This window comes from Pelodiscus sinensis, chromosome 4 (assembly GCF_052426305.1).
Source record: "Pelodiscus sinensis isolate ZL-2025 chromosome 4, ASM5242630v1, whole genome shotgun sequence".
Lineage (NCBI taxonomy): Eukaryota > Metazoa > Chordata > Testudines > Trionychidae > Pelodiscus > Pelodiscus sinensis.
The window spans coordinates 67,385,797-67,406,709 of NC_143055.1; the positions used below are offsets into that span (position 1 = coordinate 67,385,797).

Sequence of the window (20,913 nt, forward strand, 5' to 3'; positions counted from 1 at the left end):
TCTTAATGTTAATGATTATCTTCATGAAAAAAGGAAAAAAAAATCAAGGACAGGCCAGAAATAAAGTATGAACTGGCTGTTACTTAAGAACATTAAACAAATGTATAAAGATTGCACAGTGGCCATTTTAACTTTTAAGAAAGTATTCCAATTTGTATACATTTGCAACATTCTAAACTGGGGGTAAAAGTGGTCTTGTTCCAGGATTTTCTGACTTATTAGAAAAGAAAAACCTGTTCAAGACATCTGTGTACCTTGGCATGGAGAAGCACTTATCACAACTTCTGGCTGTGGAGCCTGATTTTTTTCCCAGGAACTTTGCCAAATAGAGCTCCAGAATAGTAAAGAAGAATACATTGCTAGAAATAATATGCATGGCAGAAAATAACACTTGTGACACTAGGCCAGTCACTTTGAACTAAATGGCATGAAGTTCATACAGAAATTCAAGATTTAATAGCAACGTGAGACACACAAGAAGGCAGCAAAACTTAAATCAATAGCCTTGCAAGATGTCAGTGTCACTATAGCCCAGGATGAATATTAGTTTGATAAACAAATTCAAGCCAAGAAGCCCATCAAGTATCAGTTTCCATATTTTGTTACAATGCTGATAAAATATTGAAGCACTTTGAGGATATAAAAAAGTAAAATGCTTAACACTAAAATAAATTGAGCCTAAATAATTGAACAAGGAAAACGTGGCTTCAATTTAAATAACCCTGACATTGTACGTCTACAACGTTAGAAATGTTATTCATACTCCATATTTCAAAGCACATGGCAAAAAAATTGATCTTTCCCAATGTTCCTGTGAGGCAAACAGGCAGGCATCCCTCTCTCAGGTGAAAACTAAGATACTGAAGCTACCGTAGATTAATTATCCAAGACTATACCATTGAAAACTATGAAATTCCAAATCTTAACTTAGCATGGAATGAAAACACTACTCTGTACAGTTACACCCATATTATCCCAGTTATCTACTAAACAAAATAAAATGAATCACTAATCTATCTGCATACATATCAGAACTCCACATATTCTCCTTGATACTGCTGGATTTAGTTTACATATACCTCCCATTACTCCTAAGGCTGGGTTAAACCTATTTCATACTGTCATCAAGGCAAACATTTGCTCTCATTTAAATCAGTTCAAATATAAATGTTCATCTATATAATGAACAGTTACTTTCTACAGTACCTCATTCTTCAAGATGTTTTGTGCACATGGATCCTAGTCTGGTGCAACGGATGTATATACAGTATAGGCAGGAGCCACATGCAAAGAGACTCAACAAATACATATTATTGTATAAACTAACTTCAGGACTTTGGAGAAAGCTTTTTCTGCATCTTCTCTCTGCCTGCAATCAATACTCAAGGCTCACAAATAATCCCAAATAAAACCTCTAAGTTTGTGTTCAATTTTCTGACTTACAATAGAACAAAAATATAAAGATTAAAATGCATGGACAGACTTGAAAGGCATCTGTTAAAAATATACTGTCAGTGACTTATTGCAAGTCAATGATTAAACGCTATGGGTATGTCTACACTACCACCCTAGTTCGAACTAGGGTGGTAATGTAGGCAACCGGAGTTGCAAATGAAGCCCGGGATTTGAATTTCCTGGGCTTCATTTGCATCTTGCCGGGCAGCGCCATTTTTAAATGTCTGATAGTGCGGACTCCGTACCCACAGCTACACGTGAAACGAGGAGTAACGGTAGTTCAGAATAGGAAGCCTAGTCCGAACTACCTACTCCATGCCGCGTGGCACAGAGTCCGCACTAGCGGACATTTAAAAATGGCGCCGCCCGGCAAGATGCAAATGAAGTCTGGGAAATTCAAATCCCGGGCTTCATTTGCAACTCCGGTTGCCTACATTACCACCCTAGTTCGAACTAGGTGGTAGTGTAGACATACCCTATGTTATTATGTCTGCTTCTATAGATCATTACAAACACAATTTTGTAATTGTAATTTGTAAATGCCAGTTGTCATTTTGATTGGCCCAAGGTTCTGTCACCAAAAGCTACATTCTTTTAACGTGTTTGAGACTTCCTAAATTACCATAAAATTTAGTCCTAATTTCAAGATCCAGGCAAAAACAGATCCACTGAACAAGGATTTTAGCTCTCTCAGTTATGTTAATTTGGTTAGAGGAAAAATGCTAGTGGGAATGCTAGAAAAAGTGTTTTTTTCTCAGACTGAAAACAACGATACATGAAAAGTGCACTTTTTGTATATATCAGATACATACTGCCAAGGACACAAGTTTCAGATGTGCTTGAGATGCAAAGAGCATTCATATAGTGGAGTGTTTTTTCAAAGCTGCACCAATAAACAACTCAAGTCAATGGGTTAAAAGAGCAGTATAATACCCATCATCTATGGAATGAAAATCTTCCCCTTCTGTAGAACCATCTGGAGACAACAATTCCATTTCATAGTAACTTTCAAGGATTTCTGAATTTGTTTTTTTTCCACATAAGAATAAAACTAAAACCTTTCCAACATTTTTAAAAAACAGGATTCTCTCAAAATGTCCAGTCGGGTTTGAAACTGGAGCTGAGGAGGAATGTGCTCTCACCGTCTTAAGTCTGGTGATTCAGGTTCTGGCCAGGAATGTAGGAGAACCAGGTTCAAGTCCCTTTTCTGCCTGATTCTAGGTTGATCTGGGATGAAAAACTCTACTCTAAATCAGACACAGTGGGGACTGAACCTGGGTGTCCCATATAGGCCAGTAGCCTAAATATCTCCAACCTACAGAGAGTGTTACTCAAAAGTGAACAAAAAACCCTGGACCCCAAAAACTTTCCCCATAAAATCTTCAAAATCTGTGTGTGTTCAGGCTGTTTTTTCACAGCTGAAATGCTTCATATTTCTGACCAGCTGGTGAGCTATTCAATAATACAAGGAAGAAATATATTTTCCCCCAAGGACCAGTGTAAACATATGAAATGTAATTCATAGAAGCAACATAAAACAAGAAAAAGTGGACATACTTTGTAATAATGGTGACTACCCCCGACATTCACAGATCACAGCCAAATTAAGAATTAAATCCTGTCCCCAAAAAAGCATTACTGTGTTGAGACTATTTAAGTCAAGCCCTTCCCAAGATACTATTTCTGGCATCTCTATTAGAGTGCCTAGGCCAATATGATAAAGCTATATATTGCAATTGTTTCCTTACTAGCTATGCTTCATAGCATTCAAATATTAAAAAGAAGAAACCCTCCCCACATAACGCCTCCCCCCCAGCAGTTCCAAGTAAAAGTTTAACAAAAGAGCCACAACACAGATTATATTTGAATAACTCAAATTTGTATAGTTATTACACAAGCTGAGCATGTTCTAAATATTTTTTTAAAATAATATTGGATGACTGCTATGGTTTTGTTTTTTATTACTTTGACTCTTCAAACAAGCATGCAGGCATGCTTCAGTTCACATTTACTAGAAGATTTAAAACTCAGTCCAAGATCAACTGCAATTCTAGGAACAGTTCCTGCTTCGGTGTTCAATTTAATACAACTATACTTCATTATCATTTGCATGATTAGGAGTGTCTTAACTATTAAAAGGTGGGATTCCTTGGTTTCATCTATGAGGAGACAGACTTTAATTTCTTTAAATTATATATAAAAAAGATAAAGTATGAAGCACAGTACAATAAACAGATAAAAACAGTAGTCATGTAAAACAGCCATTCTGAAACCTAGGAAAGTGTTTAGTTTCCTTCAGATTGCCTAGTCACAAAAAAAGCTGTTAAGAAAAATACTTTCTAATGTCTAATGACTTTGGAGAAGGTCAGGGAAATCACCAACTTTTTCATTAGCAATCATGGAGGTCTACATGAGAGACTAGCATTTTTAGTTTTACTCACTACAATAATAAAAGCAGCTCATCTAGGTTAGTGTTTCTGTTGTTGCTGCTAATAGCGGAGCTGCACTTTTGAGAGCACGCCACTGGTATATTTCCCACCTCTCCCACCACAATCTAAGACCACATCTCTACTTGCTGCATTGGAAATCAGTCTTCTGGCTGGAGTTGCATACCTTAACCTTACCCTCCGGGTCTAGTGTAGACCTGGCCTAATAGTAAAAATGCCAGTACTTCATCTGTAACAGGGATAGGCAATAAAACATGTGCAGTTCACCTAATGTTAGCCCCTGGTGGGCTGCTGCCACTATATTAACCTGTACCTCTAAAGGTACGGATGAACTCAACTACCATTGGCTGCGAATTTTCACCAGGAGTTAACTCTGGCAGCAGACAGGATCTGGTTCATGGACTGGTATTTTCCCATCTCTGATCTATAGAACTTCAACCAAAAAAAAATATCTATATATATATATGTAAAGATTATTAAAAGACCAACATTGTCTACCAAGTATAGTTTCTTCTCACTCAGAAAAAAAGAATCCTAAGGTTTCCAAACAAGGAATAATAGGATGTACTTCTCAGCATCTGCAATCCAAAAATCACAAAGCACTTCATAAAATTCAGGTGTGTTGCAAGAAAAAAAATCATCCCTGGGACAATGGCATCAGGCAAAAACTAAGAATATGCAGTAGTATACTGAGAGATATTTTATTTTATCAGACACACACAAAGTTCCTTTTTATATTAATAAGCTACATCAAACAGGCATCAACTTCTTATAGTTTTCCATCCTAAACACAAAATGTTGGTTTCACTAATCTTTCACATTGCTCCTTCTCCAGACTACAGTACAAGTACACAACATTATTTTGGGGTACCGCAGCAATTTCCACCCTAAATTACCAGGTAGAAGCTTGTTTCAATATAATATAGAAAACAACAAAAAGCTGACACTCAAAACATTGTCATTAGTCATTCATTACCAATTCAAAGCAACAATGATTGTGGGTGCCCTTATTTTATTCTAAATTGAAAAAATACTTCATATAAATATGCACCACAAGGTGGTGCCATAGCTCTTATACACTCATGCAACACACATCTCAGATCAGTAGGAAATTTTTATTCTAGAGAGAAGACAATTTAAACAATTATTCTTTAGGATAGTGAAAGCGTGGATTGTGAATAAGGCATGTTTTCCAAAAAACTGCAAAGTTGTTGTTACCAATGTAAAGCTTGTTTTCTAGAGAATCGGCAACTTACATACATTGGGGGAAAATGGCAGTGTATTCCTGTCCTTAAGGTTTTCACTGAGTTTATGTAGCATAACAGATTGTTACATATTACTCAGATGGGATATGTAAAATGAAGTCAATTTACGGAGGAACATGCTCATAATTATTGTTAATTCAAATAAATCTTTTTTATACAAAGGGAGAGCAACAGCTGCTTCATTTGAAAATTATACCTTTAAAATCTTTTCATATCTTCAACTGTTGCAATCTCATTTTTTGATCTTTTCATGTGAATCAAAGGAATATGGATAGCTACAGCATGTTGTTAAAAGCTTCTTTATATAACACTATAAATTTAAAAATTTAAAAAAAGGATGAAATTCCATCTTACTACCCAGCCTACACTCACACCTTTGATTTGATTATATCATGTTTATGGAAGTCTTACATCTACTTATGTCTCAAAAGAGAAATTTTATATAGTTTCAAATCATAAAAATGTTGTATGTCTTTGTACACTGGATGGTCTCCATCTGTGCTGCTGTTCTTAAAATGTGTTGGGTAATAGAGCACTAAAACACTCAACACATCTCTCATAGTCAAAGTCTGTGGACTTACTTACACATTTTAGTGTTTAGGATCCAAATGACCTTCACTTTGTCAGTGTTAATGGAAGCCATAATGTGTTGGGGTGCTTTCTGACCAAGCATGAAAATTTATAATTAAAAAAACAAAACAAAAAAAGTACACATTTACAATATGTGCATTTAAGTTTTCATTAAGTCTTATTGAACAGTACAGATGGCAAGATGGTATGTATGAAAGTCTCTTGGGTGCAATATGCAAGTCCAGGCTGGAGTGTTTCCAACAGGATGTAAACCATGGTCCTCAAGCCTGCACTTTAAAAAACATATTACTTAGCACGCTGCCAACAAATGTCAACACAAAAATACACTGCTATGATGACTACAACTCCAGAAAAATTAAAATTTTCTATAGCAAATAAAGTCAATGTAATTATGACACAAAACTATTAGAAAACATTTATTTTTCAAATACAAATAAAAACAATTATGCTCCTTAAAACTGATAATTAAATTGTACAAATTTACATAATAGATTTATGATCCAGAAGTCGACAGAAAATTGTCTATGATGTATGACTTGAATTTTTCAAAAATTCTGAAGTTTCTTCAATCCTAAAAATATTTTTAAAATTGGTTAAAACAAAGAAAAAAAAACATTTATTGCCATTAATGAAACTAAGTATAAAAGCAGCATTCCTGACCTTCTTTGTTTTAATCTAATCAAGCTATTACATTTATGTTATTTGAGAGACATTTAAAAAATATACATAGAGAAGGAACAAAACTCACAAAAACAAAGTTAATGGAGGAGATAACTGACACTTTGTATATTGCAAATTAGCTTTAAAAAGGTTGTCACCATCATAGAGCTTAGGTTTTTGCCAAGTATCAGACAAGATTAATGACTTCAGCTTCCAGAAGTAACTCATTTGTAAGACACAGAAATCTTGAATAAAAGTTATACTGTGATGATGCATTTTATTTTATTTCAGCTAGTGTAACAAAAATTTATTCTTAACTGTAAACTTTTATTACAAATCGCAGATTTAGCAAAAGATACTGCTTATTATTCTGCAGGTATCTTTATGTGATGCCTAACCTGAAACTGATTTAGCTCTTCATATTTAATATTTCACCTCAAAGTTTGAACACAAGCTTTATTTAGTTCCAGTAAACTCATCAGAAGAGAGATAATACTCCTATTAGTTGTCAACCAAATTCTAAACACTCTTTAATCCCTAGTTAATATAATTAAGTATGCTTTATATTGCTTGTTACAAACCAAAACAGTGACTCATCCCACAAACACAGAACTGTAAGTGGATTTATTATCCAGTGTAGTCATAAGGAAATGCCACACCTGATGTAGAGACCTTTGAGGTTTGGAACACATATGCACATTCTATATATGCCTTAGTCCAGTACAATTCCCTACTGGGAAATGAATTCCTGCTGCCCTTTTCTATTACTTACATTTTACTTATCCTCTCCATTCTTTGTCTTGTTGTCTCCTGCAATTTAAAAGCAACATATTTAGGCAATTCTTCAAAGCCAACATTTTTCAGAAATGGACTTTTAACCTGGAGAATTCATGCAAAAAATTACTTTAAGCACTGTTTACATATCAAAAGGATTTTTATGAGACAGACCTAGTTGAAGTTTTGCATAGTTTTGCTGTTTTTTGCCCGCAGTATATACAACTAAAACTAATGCTTACTTGTTCTCTTGACCTTAGAAAGGAAATCAACTAAGCATTTGCCAGTTTTACTTACCTTTGAAATCTCTGTCAAACCATGATAATTAATGGTTGCGGCTTTAGGAGATGGGTCTGTGGATAATAGCGAACTGTATCCAGACGACTGGTGAAGACTCTCTGGCATCTCCTCCTTCCTCTCAATATCTGTGGAGAAATATTCATTTTTAGGTCACCTTTGCCTTTTTGCTCTCTTGCAGCAGGGTCAGCTATCAAACAGTTTGATTTACAGTATGTAATAACAGCAGAGAATGCATTGTTTAGAAAGAAAAAGGCTACTGGTAAAGGTCCAAGAAGGGACTATCATATTATTTTAAAATAACATGAATTGAGTATGCTTAGTATGATGCAGACAAAAAAGAAATTCCAACAAAAATTATCCAGGATTGTTGCATGTGTCATGATTACAGTCAATTCAAACACTTAGGGAAGTACAATTACTAGCAAAATATTTAATAATAATTTTAGACAGCTCACATTTGTTTTCTTACTATAAACCACTTGTCTCATACAGCTGCAAGATCTTTTAAACATAAAAAAATTAAGCAATATAGTAATTATCTTTGTAAACATATTTTAATATAACATGAAAAGCTTTTCCAAATACGTTTTTTCATTCTTCTGTCCAGTAAGTGATTTACAGTATAAACAGTTGAAATACAAACAAAAATGTAGTCATTTTACAGTAATCTAGGGCTAGGACATATTCAACAGAACTAGGTTTTAAACATTTGTATAGCAATAAATGCAAGATTCAATCAGAAGAGAGTTAAGCCAACATATTAAACACATTAGAAAATACCTATCCTTTGTATCAGGAAAAGTTTGATGCTATCTTAGCATTTCACAAATGCAATTAATTGAAAAACCTGTGTTCCCTGAGGACAGAAAAAAACTCCTGAATCCTCACATTCAGAAAATAATAAACTGCACCAGATAGTAGTGGATTTCAGAACTGCCAGAGGGCAGCTGATCTACATTATGTGATGAGTTAAATTAAACTTATACAGACCACTAACACAAACTGTGAGTCTCAGATCAAGTTTGATATGTAGGACAATCTAGAAAAATATTACAGGTAAGTGGTATTGTATTTAGTTTGTCACTTCACTTATCAGTCATTACAGTCAGAGAGAACTTTATCCTTACTCTACTGTCTACAAAAATTATGTTAAAATATATGACTTATTAAAAATAAGATTTTGACAGCACCATAAACATGCTGGATAATATCTATATTACTTCTCAGAACACTTTAAGGGGAAGTTACAACACTGAGAGGTGCCAACAACTTTAAGTGTATATTACCAAAGAAGACCAAGTGGGATAATTAGGAAACTAAGGATCTATCAGACTGATGGGAGGCAAACCACAGTTTGAGAAAGAAGGGAGAGCCAATATTGAGGAAGTCAAAGGAAGAGAGTGAATGAAAAGTTTGATTCAGTCTTTCACTACCTCCCTGGACGCAGTAATGGGGCTGTCCAGAGGCAGGGTATTTACCTGAAAAGATATTTCATGTTATTCTCTCCGGTGTCCCTTTGTACTTAGAAAATAATTAATTTTAAAAGTTTATTGTGTACACCTTCAGAATTTACTTGGCTATTACCCACTACTTTTATTACTATTTTACAGTTGTTACAGGGAAAAAAGAATAAATCTTTAGATTTATGCTTAATATCAACTAAAAAAAATCGCATATGTCTAAGGCCTTTTTCTGAGCTTACAAAACACAAAAATGAAAAATACTTTTCTTCTAATAATTCATTATCTTTGTGAGGATAAACAGAGCAACATGGGGGGACAGGGCGGAAAACATATTTTATCAAGTAAGAAATGTACATAAAAGCTCCAAAACTAACAGGGTGATTTTAGGGGCTGGATAATACCTTGAAAAGATGAACGTAAAAAATAAAAAAATCTAATTAATACTTCAAGTTGACTGCATCCATTTAAACAATTTAAAATCTCACCTATGATACAATTTTATGCAAGGTTAGCAAAAGCTGCTTAACAGAAAACCTTTTCATTAAAAATCATTGTAAACACTCACCAGGAGAAATTGGAGTCATATTCCTACTAGAGATATGTTCTTCACTCATATTGTTAAATTCTGTAGATAGGTCACTCTGAAACAGTAATTGTTTTTGCCATTTACAAAAAAATTCTAACTTAGTCACAAGGTTTATTTAAATGCCATCTTAGTACTAAAATTATAATCAAATGGTGAATACATGCATATCTATGTATAAGACTGATCAAATTTTGCTAGCATTATGGACAGTTTTACATGACTACCCCTATGAGGAAAGCATGCAAAATTTCACCTTTTATATCTATATACTAGGGATGTAAGCAAGTAGTCAAGTAGTCAACTGCCCGATAAGCATAGGCTTATCAGGTAGTTGAGTCATACTCAGTCACCCACTTGCACAAAGCGTGAGGGGGAAGCAGGAGCCGTCTCCGCAGTGCCACCTGTCCCACCCGTGCACTGCTGCCTGTGTGTCCAGCTCTTACATTTAAATTGCAGAGCTGCAGCAGGGGTAGCTCCTGCACCTGGTGCAAGCCTTCCATTATTGACTAAAAGTTTTATCAACTACACAATTAGTAAGTTACCTGCCTCTTAACATCCTTACCATATGCCCATTTATATTACAAAAGAAAATTGGTTTATTGATGAAGGTATTGAACAGAACCGATCCCAAAACAGACACCCACGGAACCGCACTGGTTATGCCCTTCCAGCAAGATTGTGAACCATTGATAACTCCTCTCTGAGAATGGTTATCCAGCCAGTTATGCACCCACTATATAGTAGCCCTGTACAGGTTATATTTCCCTAGTTTATTTATAAGAAGGTCATGTGAGACTGTATCAAATGACTTACTAAAATCCAGGTATACCACGTCCACTGCTGCTCCATTATCCATAGGACTTATCATAGTATCAAAGAAACCTATAATTTGTTTGACATGATTTGTTCTTTACAAATCCATAATGGCTGTTACCTATCACCTTATTATCTTCCAGAAGTTAGCAGATGAATTCCTTAATTATTTACTTTATTATCTTCCCTGACACAGAAGTTAAGCTGACTGGTCTGTAGTTTCCTGTGTTGTTCTTATTTCCCTTTTTATAGATGCGCACAATATTTGCTCCTTTCCAGCCTTCCAGAATCAATCCCAACTTTCATGACTTTTTATAGATGATAGCTAAAGGCACAGATACCTCCTCTATCAGCTTGAGTATTCCAGGATGCACTTCATTAGGCCTTTGTGACTTGAAGATATCTAACTTTTCTAAGAATTTTTTTTTTAATTTTAACTTCTAAACCTATCCCATTTCCACTAACAATCACTATGTTAGGCATCCCATCACCATCAATCTTCTTGGTGAAAATCAAAACAAATAAGTCATTAAGCATCTCTGCCATTTCCAAGATTCCTGTTATTGTTTCTCCCTCCCTACCATGTCCCTTGGTCTTCCCCTTGCTTCTCATATATTTATAGAACACCTTCTTGTTACCCTTTGTGTCTCTAGCTAGATTGAACTAGAGATGTGAGTAGCTGACTAACCAATAAGCCTTGGCTTATCTGTTAGTCAAGTAGACTACTCGCATTCCACACACACTCCACTGCTGCCTCTATATCAGAGGCAGCAAAGCGGGAGGAGTAAGAAGCTAGTGCCTGGTCCTCCACAGACAGAGGCTGCTTCTGGAGCAGCCTGTGTTCGCGGCCATCCTAAGCCACCATGGACGGGGCTGCTTTGTTCAGTCCCGGCTCGCGCTGGGTCTGGGACCTACCCCCGCTGCAGCTCTGCAGTTTAAATGTAATCGGAGCCAGGCTGCCTACACTCCCAGTTCTTACTACATTTAAACTACAGTCACAATGGAAGGTAGCTCCTACACCCGGCATGAGCCGGGACTGAGGCTTCCTCCTTTATCGACGAATCGTGTAGTCGATAGACATTCTATCAAGTACATGATTAGCTAATTACTTGCTTCCTAACATTCTAGATCGAGCTCATTTTGTGCCTTTGCCTTTGAAACTGCCTCTACATACATGCGTTATTTGTTCATATTCATCCTTTGTAATTTGACCTAGTTTCCACTTTCTATACAACTCCTTTTTTATTTTTAGATCATGTAAGATCTCTTGGTTAAGCCAAGGCAGTCTCTTGCAATGCTTTCTATCTTTCCTACACAATGGAATAGTTTGCTTTTGAGCCCTTAATAATGTCCTGTGACGGGGAAGCCAATCCCCGCACTCAAGTCAGCTGGCCGGCAGATGCCAGCAGCTGTAGGGACGCGGCTACGGCTGCCGCGAAGAGTAAATGGCATGCCAGCGGCGCAAGCGCCAGGGGGCACGGGACACAGTAGAGCGGGACACACGGGCGCAGGCGCAGTAGAGCTGGGAGCCAGGCAGGAGGACCATAGGACCCAGGAGGGGGCAGCCGGTACGCTGAGCGTACGGGGGTGGGACGCCAGCCGGGATGTTCAAGAGAGACAGTTGGGAACAAAAGGGGGGAGGAGAGCAGGGTCTGGCTGTGCTCTCATCCCTCGCAGGTGGAGAAGACAAGCTCGGAGGGCGCCAGGGGCAACGGATGCCCAGGACGCCAACGCTGACTGTGACGGAATTTCCCCGAGAGGAGAGTGAGGCAACCTGATGGCAAGCGACCAACTTGGCCAAGCCAGGAGCCAAACAGTAACGGCCTGAGCGGCAAGGCGGGGAGTGTCAGCGTGACTGGCCGCCCAGGACTGTGAGAGAGGGCCAGAGACTCAAGGGAAGAGACTTGGGGGGGAGGGGCCGGTAGACAGGACTGAATGGTCCTCGCCACATGTCCCTTTGAAAAACTGCCAACTGTCTTCAGTTGTTTTTCCTCTTAGCCTTGCTTCCCATGGGACCTTACTTACCAGCTCTCTGAGTTTACTAAAATCTGCCTTCTCGAAATCCATTGTCTTCATTTTGCTGTTCTCCCTTCTATCATTCCTTAGAATCAAGAAACCTTATGATTTCATGACCACTTTCACATGTTCAACCAGTTCCTCCCTATTTGTTTAAATCAAATCTAGAACAGCTTTCCCCAGTAGCTCTCTCAACCTTCTGAGATAAAAAATTATCTCTAATGAAGTTCAAGAATTTGTTAGATGTCATTAAATCTCAGGTGCATTTAGAAAGTTTACATAATGTCACCAACAAGGAGTAAAAGAATTGGAGAAATGAAAACCACTAAAACAGAAATTGATAAGATAATGATCAATGAGACACTTGCCCAATGAATGAAGTGTACCTAAAGATAAAATAGTACATTCTTCTACCATCAGAAATGAAGATGTCTAGTGGGAAACCCAGAGAATGCTAAACAGAATGAAAGCCTAACATTTTCAAGAAGCTCCTGTAAAAAGGATTATGTATTTTGAAAATATGATATGCCTTGTCTTGGGAAATTAAATAGTATTCACCTCATCAGTGGTACTTTGGCTGTCTCACAAACTATTACAGTTAGGAGAAAGAAAATCCATCAGGGTAGGATAAGACAGTCTGGGGTAAGAAAAATCATATGCCATTAAGCAGGCGGAATTTTTCCATAACACAATAGCAACATCTCAAACAGTATTTCTTTAGCAAATATATTAGTACCACAACTCACACAGTGGCTATCACTGATAAACTGCAGAGCTATTTCTGTAGTTCCCTCAGGCTCTGTGGACTTCTTCTGGGAAATACCATTACAATGCACAGTACTGAGGCCCTGAAAAAAAGCGGTGCACTTTTCAGTTATAAGCCACTAACTTTTTTTGGATGAGGGGAAGGCAGGGGCCTCTGAAAGGGAGGAGTGCACAATTGGGAGAAATGAAGAATAGCAGGCTCATGAGGAAATTGAGGTTCTGCCTTCTTTAAAATATTGTCATGTGATCATGGCCACATATCACCTTATAAATAGTAGATATTCTAACTGCTAAATATGAATACAGATCCAGATAGAGAAAACATTTTTAAATCAAAAGTCCATTCTTTCACATTTAAATTTAAAATACATTTTTCTTTAAAAAAAAACTTATTGACAATTAAATTTGAAATTATGAAAACCTGTATCAGGCTTAATCTATTAAAAACATTTAAAATTAAGTGAACAGGTAGTGTTTAAGCAGCACATTTTCTGAAGTTGTAAAGAAAGTCACTCAGAACCATATAATTGTTGAAATGCTACCCTAGTTTTTGAATCAGTAACCTCTTCTTTAAGTACAGAAAGAATACTTTTTCCATTTCAGCTTAATCACTAGTTCATTAGAAGTAAGTTGAAGAGGAAAGCATTTGCTTTTCTCTTCCAATCCATGAATAAAACCAAGGTATGAGAATGAGATCTACTACTTCTAAAATCTTGAAGGGCATGGTGACCAGAATCTATGGCTCTCGCTCGCTCTCTCTCTACACGCGCATGCATGCACGCACACAGAGTAATTTAACATTTATAGTTGAGATGGTTTAGCTGACTCAAGCTCACAGAGCTCAAGATACAAGGCTGCAAAACAGCTACACAGACATTCACTCTGGATAGCCAGAGTCCGAATGTCAACACAGCAATTCTATGGCCCCATAAACCAAGCCCTTCAAACTCAAGTAAGCTGACCAGGACTAGCTGAAATCATAGTGTGGGTCTTTTATCATAGTGTAGACATACTCTATGAGTCTTTGAAACAATCAGTTCAATTTACTAACTATAGACCAGTGATTCTCAAACTTTGGGGCCCTTGGACCACCTGGCTCAATATAAGCCTTTCTGCGGACCACCAGTTGCTAATGGACACTCACCATTAATTATATAATTACACCCAAGCCACTTTGCTAGTGCTGCAGCTAGGGAGAATGGTTTAATTTAAATTATTAAATAGATTGAGTATTTTAAACTCTCTCATGTTTATCAAAATTAACTTAAAATAAAATAAAGTATTAATTTATGTCCAACACAAAAGGTTTCAATGTTTTCTTCATTTATGGCAGGTATGGAAATCCTTTTTTGTGTCAGGGGCCACTGATCCACAGAAAAATCAGTTGGGGACCACACAAGTGAGAAGCAAAAGAACTCTTTCAAAAAACCCCAACCCTCACTGATTTGGCCCCCGATTGAGATACCTCACTCCTCTGGCACTCCAGCCCCACAGGGCAAGGGGAAGGGAAGAAGAAGGGAAGACTGAAGTTCAGGGATTCCCATAGGCCAAATTTACTTTTCTGGGGCTCCAAAGTTAGTGGATTTTATGGACCCCTTTGGCTCTGGTGTGGGGACAAAAATGAGGGGTTCAGTATGCAGGACAGGACTGCCAGTGATTGGGATAGGTATGGGGTGCAGAATCTGGGAGGAAGGTGGGGTGCAGAAGGGGATGAGGGTGCAAGGTCTGGGTGGGAGGTAGGGTGCAGAAGAACCCTGGGAGTAAGGTGTCTGGTGGGGGAGTGAGCAAGAGCAAGGGAGGGTGCAAGGAGCAACCATGGATTGAAGAGTAGAGTGGGGTATGTGTCTGGCCAGGAGGGAGGGTGGCTGGCCAGGAAGGAGGGTGCAGGAGCAGACTGGTGTAGGGTGTCTGGCCAGGGGCCAGGAGACTGTGGCAGGGAGTGCCTGGGGCTAAAGCTGGGGGGCCGAGTAGCTGAGGGGGTTCACAGAGATGGGAAGCAGGGTGCCCCTGGAAACAGAGCAGGGGTCAAAGTAGCACGGGGTGGGGATTCAGGGAAATGGAGAGGTAGAGGGCAGGGAGGATGGGAGCATCACAGCAAGGTGGGGGTGGGCAGATAGGTGATCCCAGGGTGTCTAGCCCTGCAGGGTGGATGGTGAACCACGGAGTCCAGTCTATTGCACCCTCAGGGGCCGAGCTGCTGCTCAGCTGCTCCATCCAGACGAAGTCCCCATGGGTGCAATGTAGTGTTCCCTCTAACATTTTCTATCCTTGCCAGTTTGAATTTTCTTATGTGCACCACCAATATTGAGGTGGTGTGTGGATGTGCAGCACCAATACAAACAACACACACACAGACAAACAATATATACATAAATTTTAAGCAGTCCATATTTGTGGAATAAAATATATTTAAAAAAAGACACCCGTGACTAGTTGCTGTGAGGTACCTTTAGTGACTACAAAGGTGCTGGACAAAGGTAGGGAATTAGCCTTCTACTGAAGGAAGAGTAGAAGCCCCAGAACATATTAACACATAGCTTCAGGGTTTGCAGACAGTTGCATGTTTCAAAGAGCTTGCAAATAAGTCCTGCAGCACCTTAGTACTATTCACTGGTTTTTTTCAGCTACAGACTAACACAGCTGCCCCTCTGAAACGGTTAATGGCTTAAGATAAGAAAGAAAAGATTATTTTAACACCTATGTGACCTTTATTTGAAATGTAATCATGCAAATGTCCTCCTAGCGCGCGCGCACACACAAACACACACACACACACACACACACACACACACACCTGGCTTTCCCTCCACCCCACTAAACCAGCCTAATAGAAGACTGCTGTGAGTCAGACACCCCAAACAAAATGCCCCCTGACTGCACAGATGCCAGCACTCAATCAGGGTATGTCTACACTACCCCCCTAGTTCGAACTAGGGGGGGTAATGTAGTCATACGGAGTTGCAAATGAAGCCCGGGATTTGAATTTCCCGGGCTTCATTTGCATGAAGCTGCCGGCGCCATTTTTAAATGCCGGCTAGTTCGGACTCCGTGCCGCGCAGCTACATGCGGCACGGACTAGCTAGTTCGGATTAGGCTTCCTAATCCGAACTAGCTGTACACCTTGTTCCACGAGGCGTACAGCTAGTTCAGATAGGAAGCCTAATCCGAACTAGCTAGTCCGTGCCGCATGTAGCTGCGCGGCACGGAGTCCGAACTAGCCGGCATTTAAAAATGGCGCCGGCCGGCTTCATGCAAATGAAGCCCGGGAAATTCAAATCCCGGGCTTCATTTGCAACTCCGTATGACTACATTACCCACCCTAGTTCAAACTAGGGGGGGTAGTGTAGACATACCCTCACTCTCTCTTTCCCCAACCTATCCCATGCAGTCAGCCCCTTTACTTCCCCCCCAGCCCAGCCCAGTGAGATTGAAGAGATTGCTGGGTCTCTGCCTCTCCCCTGCAGATGGGACTTCCCCCCCAGTCAATTAATTACTCCCTCATTCCCTCCTCCCAGACACTCATTCCCTCCTTATCTGATGATTATTCTCCATTTAAAAAAAAATAGCTGCTGTTTACTCCCCGCCAATCAGCTGATCTCTCTGCTGGCTGGGCAGCTTTGAACCACTGCACCGCTGACACCATGCAGCTTAGAGGGAACTTTGGGACAAAGCTCCAAAGAGCTCCAAGCCCCCACCTGACTCCTGCGTGTGCAGGGTCCTCAGTCCCATCGTTGCCTCCTCTCATCACTGCCAGCTCACACAGCCCAACCTGCTTTGGGAAGGGGAGGGCGCGCTGGCCACTTGTGCACCACGAGAGCCTGCCCTGCCCGGCTGAGCCCCATGTAGCCCAACCTGTTGTCTGCCCCATGGGACCAACCACAGAAGCGCTGCTCTTACCATAGCTACGGCACTCCTCCATGTGTAGCTCCGCAGCCCGCTGGGGGGAGAGAAGGGGACGAGTTTGCTTTCTTCCCTTCCCTGCCTGCAGGCCAGAACTGCTATTACAGCCTCATGGCTGTGTGCCAACCGCAAGGCTACAGCCGCAGCCCAGGCTCCCCTCTACATGGAGGGAAGGAGGGTGAGATTCTGCAGTGGACCACCTGGTGTTCTGAGGACCATACTTTGAGAACCACTTCTTATAGACAATACCTCCTTTATTTCACAGTTAGGTTTTAAACGCAAAACAGATTTGATAAACTTACTTTTTTCTTAAGTATCCAGCATTTAACTAGCAAATTTTGAATGCTATTTTGTACATTCTGAATTGCATTCCAATTTTTATCTAAATGTATCTTGATATAAATCACAAGTAAAAAAAAATCTAGTACAAAAGAAATGCCTCACTCCCCATTTTCTAGCAAGGTAGTAAAAATTAAAATTTTGAATAAATGTATGTTAAGCTTTATAATTGCTTATACTGTATTCCTGTTAAACTAAAGTAGTACTAGATTTATGTAAAGGCTACACAGCAGAACCTCAGACTTCAAATATTCATAACCAGAACTCGACAAACCGCGGCGAAATCCACTCACCAGCCCCGCACCGCACATGCGCCAGACCCGCACTGCGCATGCGCGCACCACCAGTGAATGGCGCAACTGGCTGAAATCGGGGCTGTGGGCAAGTAGATGAACAAATTTGCCAAGCCCTGTTCATAACTCTGAACAAAACATTATGGTTGTTCTTTCAAAAGTTTACAACTGAACTTTGACTTAATACAGCTTTGAAACTTTACTATTCAGGAAAAAAAATAGTTCTTTTAACCAACTTAATTTAAATGAAACTAGCACAGAAAATTCTTAGCTTGTCAAATTTTTTTTTACTTAACTTTTATCTTTTTAGTGGATCACATTTAGCACAGTACTGTACTGTAGTTGCATTTGTCTGTCTCTGTTGCTGCTGCCTGATTGCGCACTTCTTGGTCCAAATGAGGTGTGTGATTGATCAATCTGTTCATAATTCTGATGTTCATAACTCTCAAGTTTGATGTATTTATTTGCAAAGCAATATATTCTGATAGTTATACCAACCTATAAGAATCATCCTTTATTTAAGCAAATAACATTCAAATGATGAATAAGATTAAAATCACTGATTTAAATTAATCCACCCTGCTACAGATTCTCTCTCCCTAATAAAATAGGTTTATAGTAAAATACCTTTTTTGACTGCAATAACAGTTCTGTTTCAAGGAGTAAGACCCTGCTCAGGAGATTATTCCAGTCCTTTTCATCTATAATCACCTTCCCTTTCAGTCTCTCTTCTAAAACATGTAGTTTATCTTCCATCCAATTTAGCTTATGAAGTTTTTCTTGACAATCAGCAAGCTGGCTCTGCAGTAGCTCAATCAGACTATTATCTTTGGTGACCTGGAAATAACGACAACAAAAAATTTTGCTCTCTCTAATTTTACACATAAATACAATTTTACAGACATGATAAACTCAACTGCAGAAGCTTACAACATTTTTTTCTTCACTACTAAGCCATTTCAACCATTGTGAACAATCACATTTGAGAATGCTTTTACCTTCAGAAACTGCTGTGAACATGCAAAAAGTTTGCACATTAGAGAAACACTTGACAGAAATCAGCCAGTTGACTGTGAAGTTGTGGGGCAACTGGGGATGCTTTACATTGAAACAATAATTAAGGTAAGACCAACCACCATATGACTTTTCCCACAAGTTTTTTTGTACCTCTTTTCTCTTTATACATTGTTTTTTGACGCTCTTATTAGGGATGTTAAATTTTGTTTAATCAGCTAATCGAGTAGCTGATGGAATTTCAACTACTGAGGCTCTGACTTTTAAATGTGGCTCTTACTACATTTAAAAAGCAGAGGCACAGCATCTGGGACGGGGTGCAAGCCGGGAATCAGCTGATTCCTGGCTTGCACCCAGTCCCCCACTGTCCCTATGCCTCCCCTGGCATGGAGACCAATGCTGAAACCCCCAGTACTGGCTCCTGCTCCATCTCCCCACTTGCTGCTTCTGATAGGAAGGAACTAGTCAAGTAATCACTCAAGTATCTGATAAGCACATGCTTATTAGGTAGTCAATTGCTTGACTAGATGCTTACATTGCTACCTCTGATGTGGTCTTTTAAGAGAGGAGAAAACTTAAGTCATAGGGCAAAAACCTTTCAATGTGTGCACGTGCTTCTACAGTAGATTGTATATTGGGGACGCTACTGAAAATAAATTACAGTGAACCCTCGTTTATCGCGGTAGATAGGTTCCAAACCCGACCGCGATAGCTGAAAATCCGCGAAGTAGGCTTTGAAAGCCGCGGAGGGGCTCCGGCGGGGGAGCAGCCCAGGCGCGCCTGGGATGCCCCCCCCGCCGGCTTCCCCCGAGGCTTTGAAAGCCGCGGAGGGGCTCCGGCGGGGGAGCAGCCCAGGCGCGCCTGGGATGCCCCCCCCGCCGGCTTCCCCCGAGGCTTTGAAAGCCGCGGAGGGGCTCCGGCGGGGGAGCAGCCCAGGCGCGCCTGGGATGCCCCCCCCCGCCGGCTTCCCCCGAGGCTTTGAAAGCCGCGGAGGGGCTCCGGCGGGGGAGCAGCCCAGGCGCGCCTGGGATGCCCCCCCCCCGCCGGCTTCCCCCGAGGCTTTGAAAGCCGCGGAGGGGCTCCGGCGGGGGAGCAGCCCAGGCGCGCCTGGGATGCCCCCCCCGCCGGCTTCCCCCGAGGCTTTGAAAGCCGCGGAGGGGCTCCGGCGGGGGAGCAGCCCAGGCGCGCCTGGGATGCCCCCCCCGCCGGCTTCCCCCGGAATATACGGTAGTACTGTTAACAAACCACCCTTTAATGTACAGAAAAAAGTCCGCGAAGTCGTGAATCCGCGATGGTCGAACCGCGAAGTAGCGAGGGCTCACTGTACTCACTTCCTACAAATGTTAAAACCTTTTTTTCTAAGCAAATAATACAATTATACTACCAATGTTCTTTACAGAATACTTCTATATCAAGATTAATTTTGAAAAAAATTAAAAAGCAGTTTGGAAGACACTTAGGCTGTCACGCAACTCTTCATTTTAAAATTCAAATTCTTACTTGTTCACTTCCAACTTCCAAAATATCATCAGCTATACAAGACTCTTCTCCGCTATCTCCATCTACTGGAATGGCTGAATCATGAAGGACAATCACATTAACGTCACTGTCTGGGTAACGTTCCACTTGAGGTTTCTTTGTATGTAAAAACAGTAATCCACATGTATGATTTATTACAACAAAATGTCTGCCACCAAAACGTACAATGTGATGTTTTTAACAATTTTGCTTTTGTCTTTACACCCAAGCAATCTGATCTCACACAGTTGCAAGACAGATCAGCAAAGTTATACTTGATAATCCTTTCAGAAAGTCATATGGGTCATCACCAGTATTTCCTCTCTCATATTTTAAGTCAATATCTCCTGGTCCTTGGCAGTTTACTAGAAAAATAGCTTGATTTGTTTGTTTGATGGGGTTTGTCTGCATGTTTGTTTGGGGGCAGGTTGTTTGTTTGCCTATTTGTTTGGCGAGGAGGGTGTGTATTTTTTCTAGGTAGACTCACTGAGGGAAAGCCAAATCAAAAAATATGAGACCTAAAGGACCCAAGACTTGAGATCAACTTAACATAAAGATAGACACCTTTACAACAGAGGATGACCTAAAGAAGGCAAGCTGTTCAACATTTCCCCCTTTCTGCCAGTAGCACTTCAGCCTAGCCTAGATGAAATTTCAGAAGGCTGCTCTTCAATGCCAAACGAAAGACAACAACTGAAATAAGGCATTATCTAA

At 40.0% G+C, this 20,913-nt stretch overlaps 1 protein-coding gene across 4 annotated transcripts in view; it reads right to left on the reverse strand.

Moving 5' to 3' along the window:
- Window positions 1–4,589: 4,589 nt before the first annotated feature.
- The window catches only part of CEP44 (centrosomal protein 44), a 53,597-nt gene continuing 37,273 nt past the window's right edge, over window positions 4,590–20,913 (reverse strand). For all 4 annotated transcript variants that reach the window (XM_006126986.5, XM_089777913.1, XM_006126984.5 and 1 more), the window contains exons 6-11: window positions 20,182–20,316; window positions 18,295–18,504; window positions 9,521–9,596; window positions 7,490–7,617; window positions 7,191–7,228; window positions 4,590–6,329 (exon numbers count right to left, since the gene is read on the reverse strand). In XM_006126986.5, coding sequence (XP_006127048.1) covers window positions 6,281–6,329; window positions 7,191–7,228; window positions 7,490–7,617; window positions 9,521–9,596; window positions 18,295–18,504; window positions 20,182–20,316 — 636 coding nt within the window. In that variant the 3' untranslated portion in view covers window positions 4,590–6,280. The remainder of the gene's footprint in view (window positions 6,330–7,190; window positions 7,229–7,489; window positions 7,618–9,520; window positions 9,597–18,294; window positions 18,505–20,181; window positions 20,317–20,913) is intronic.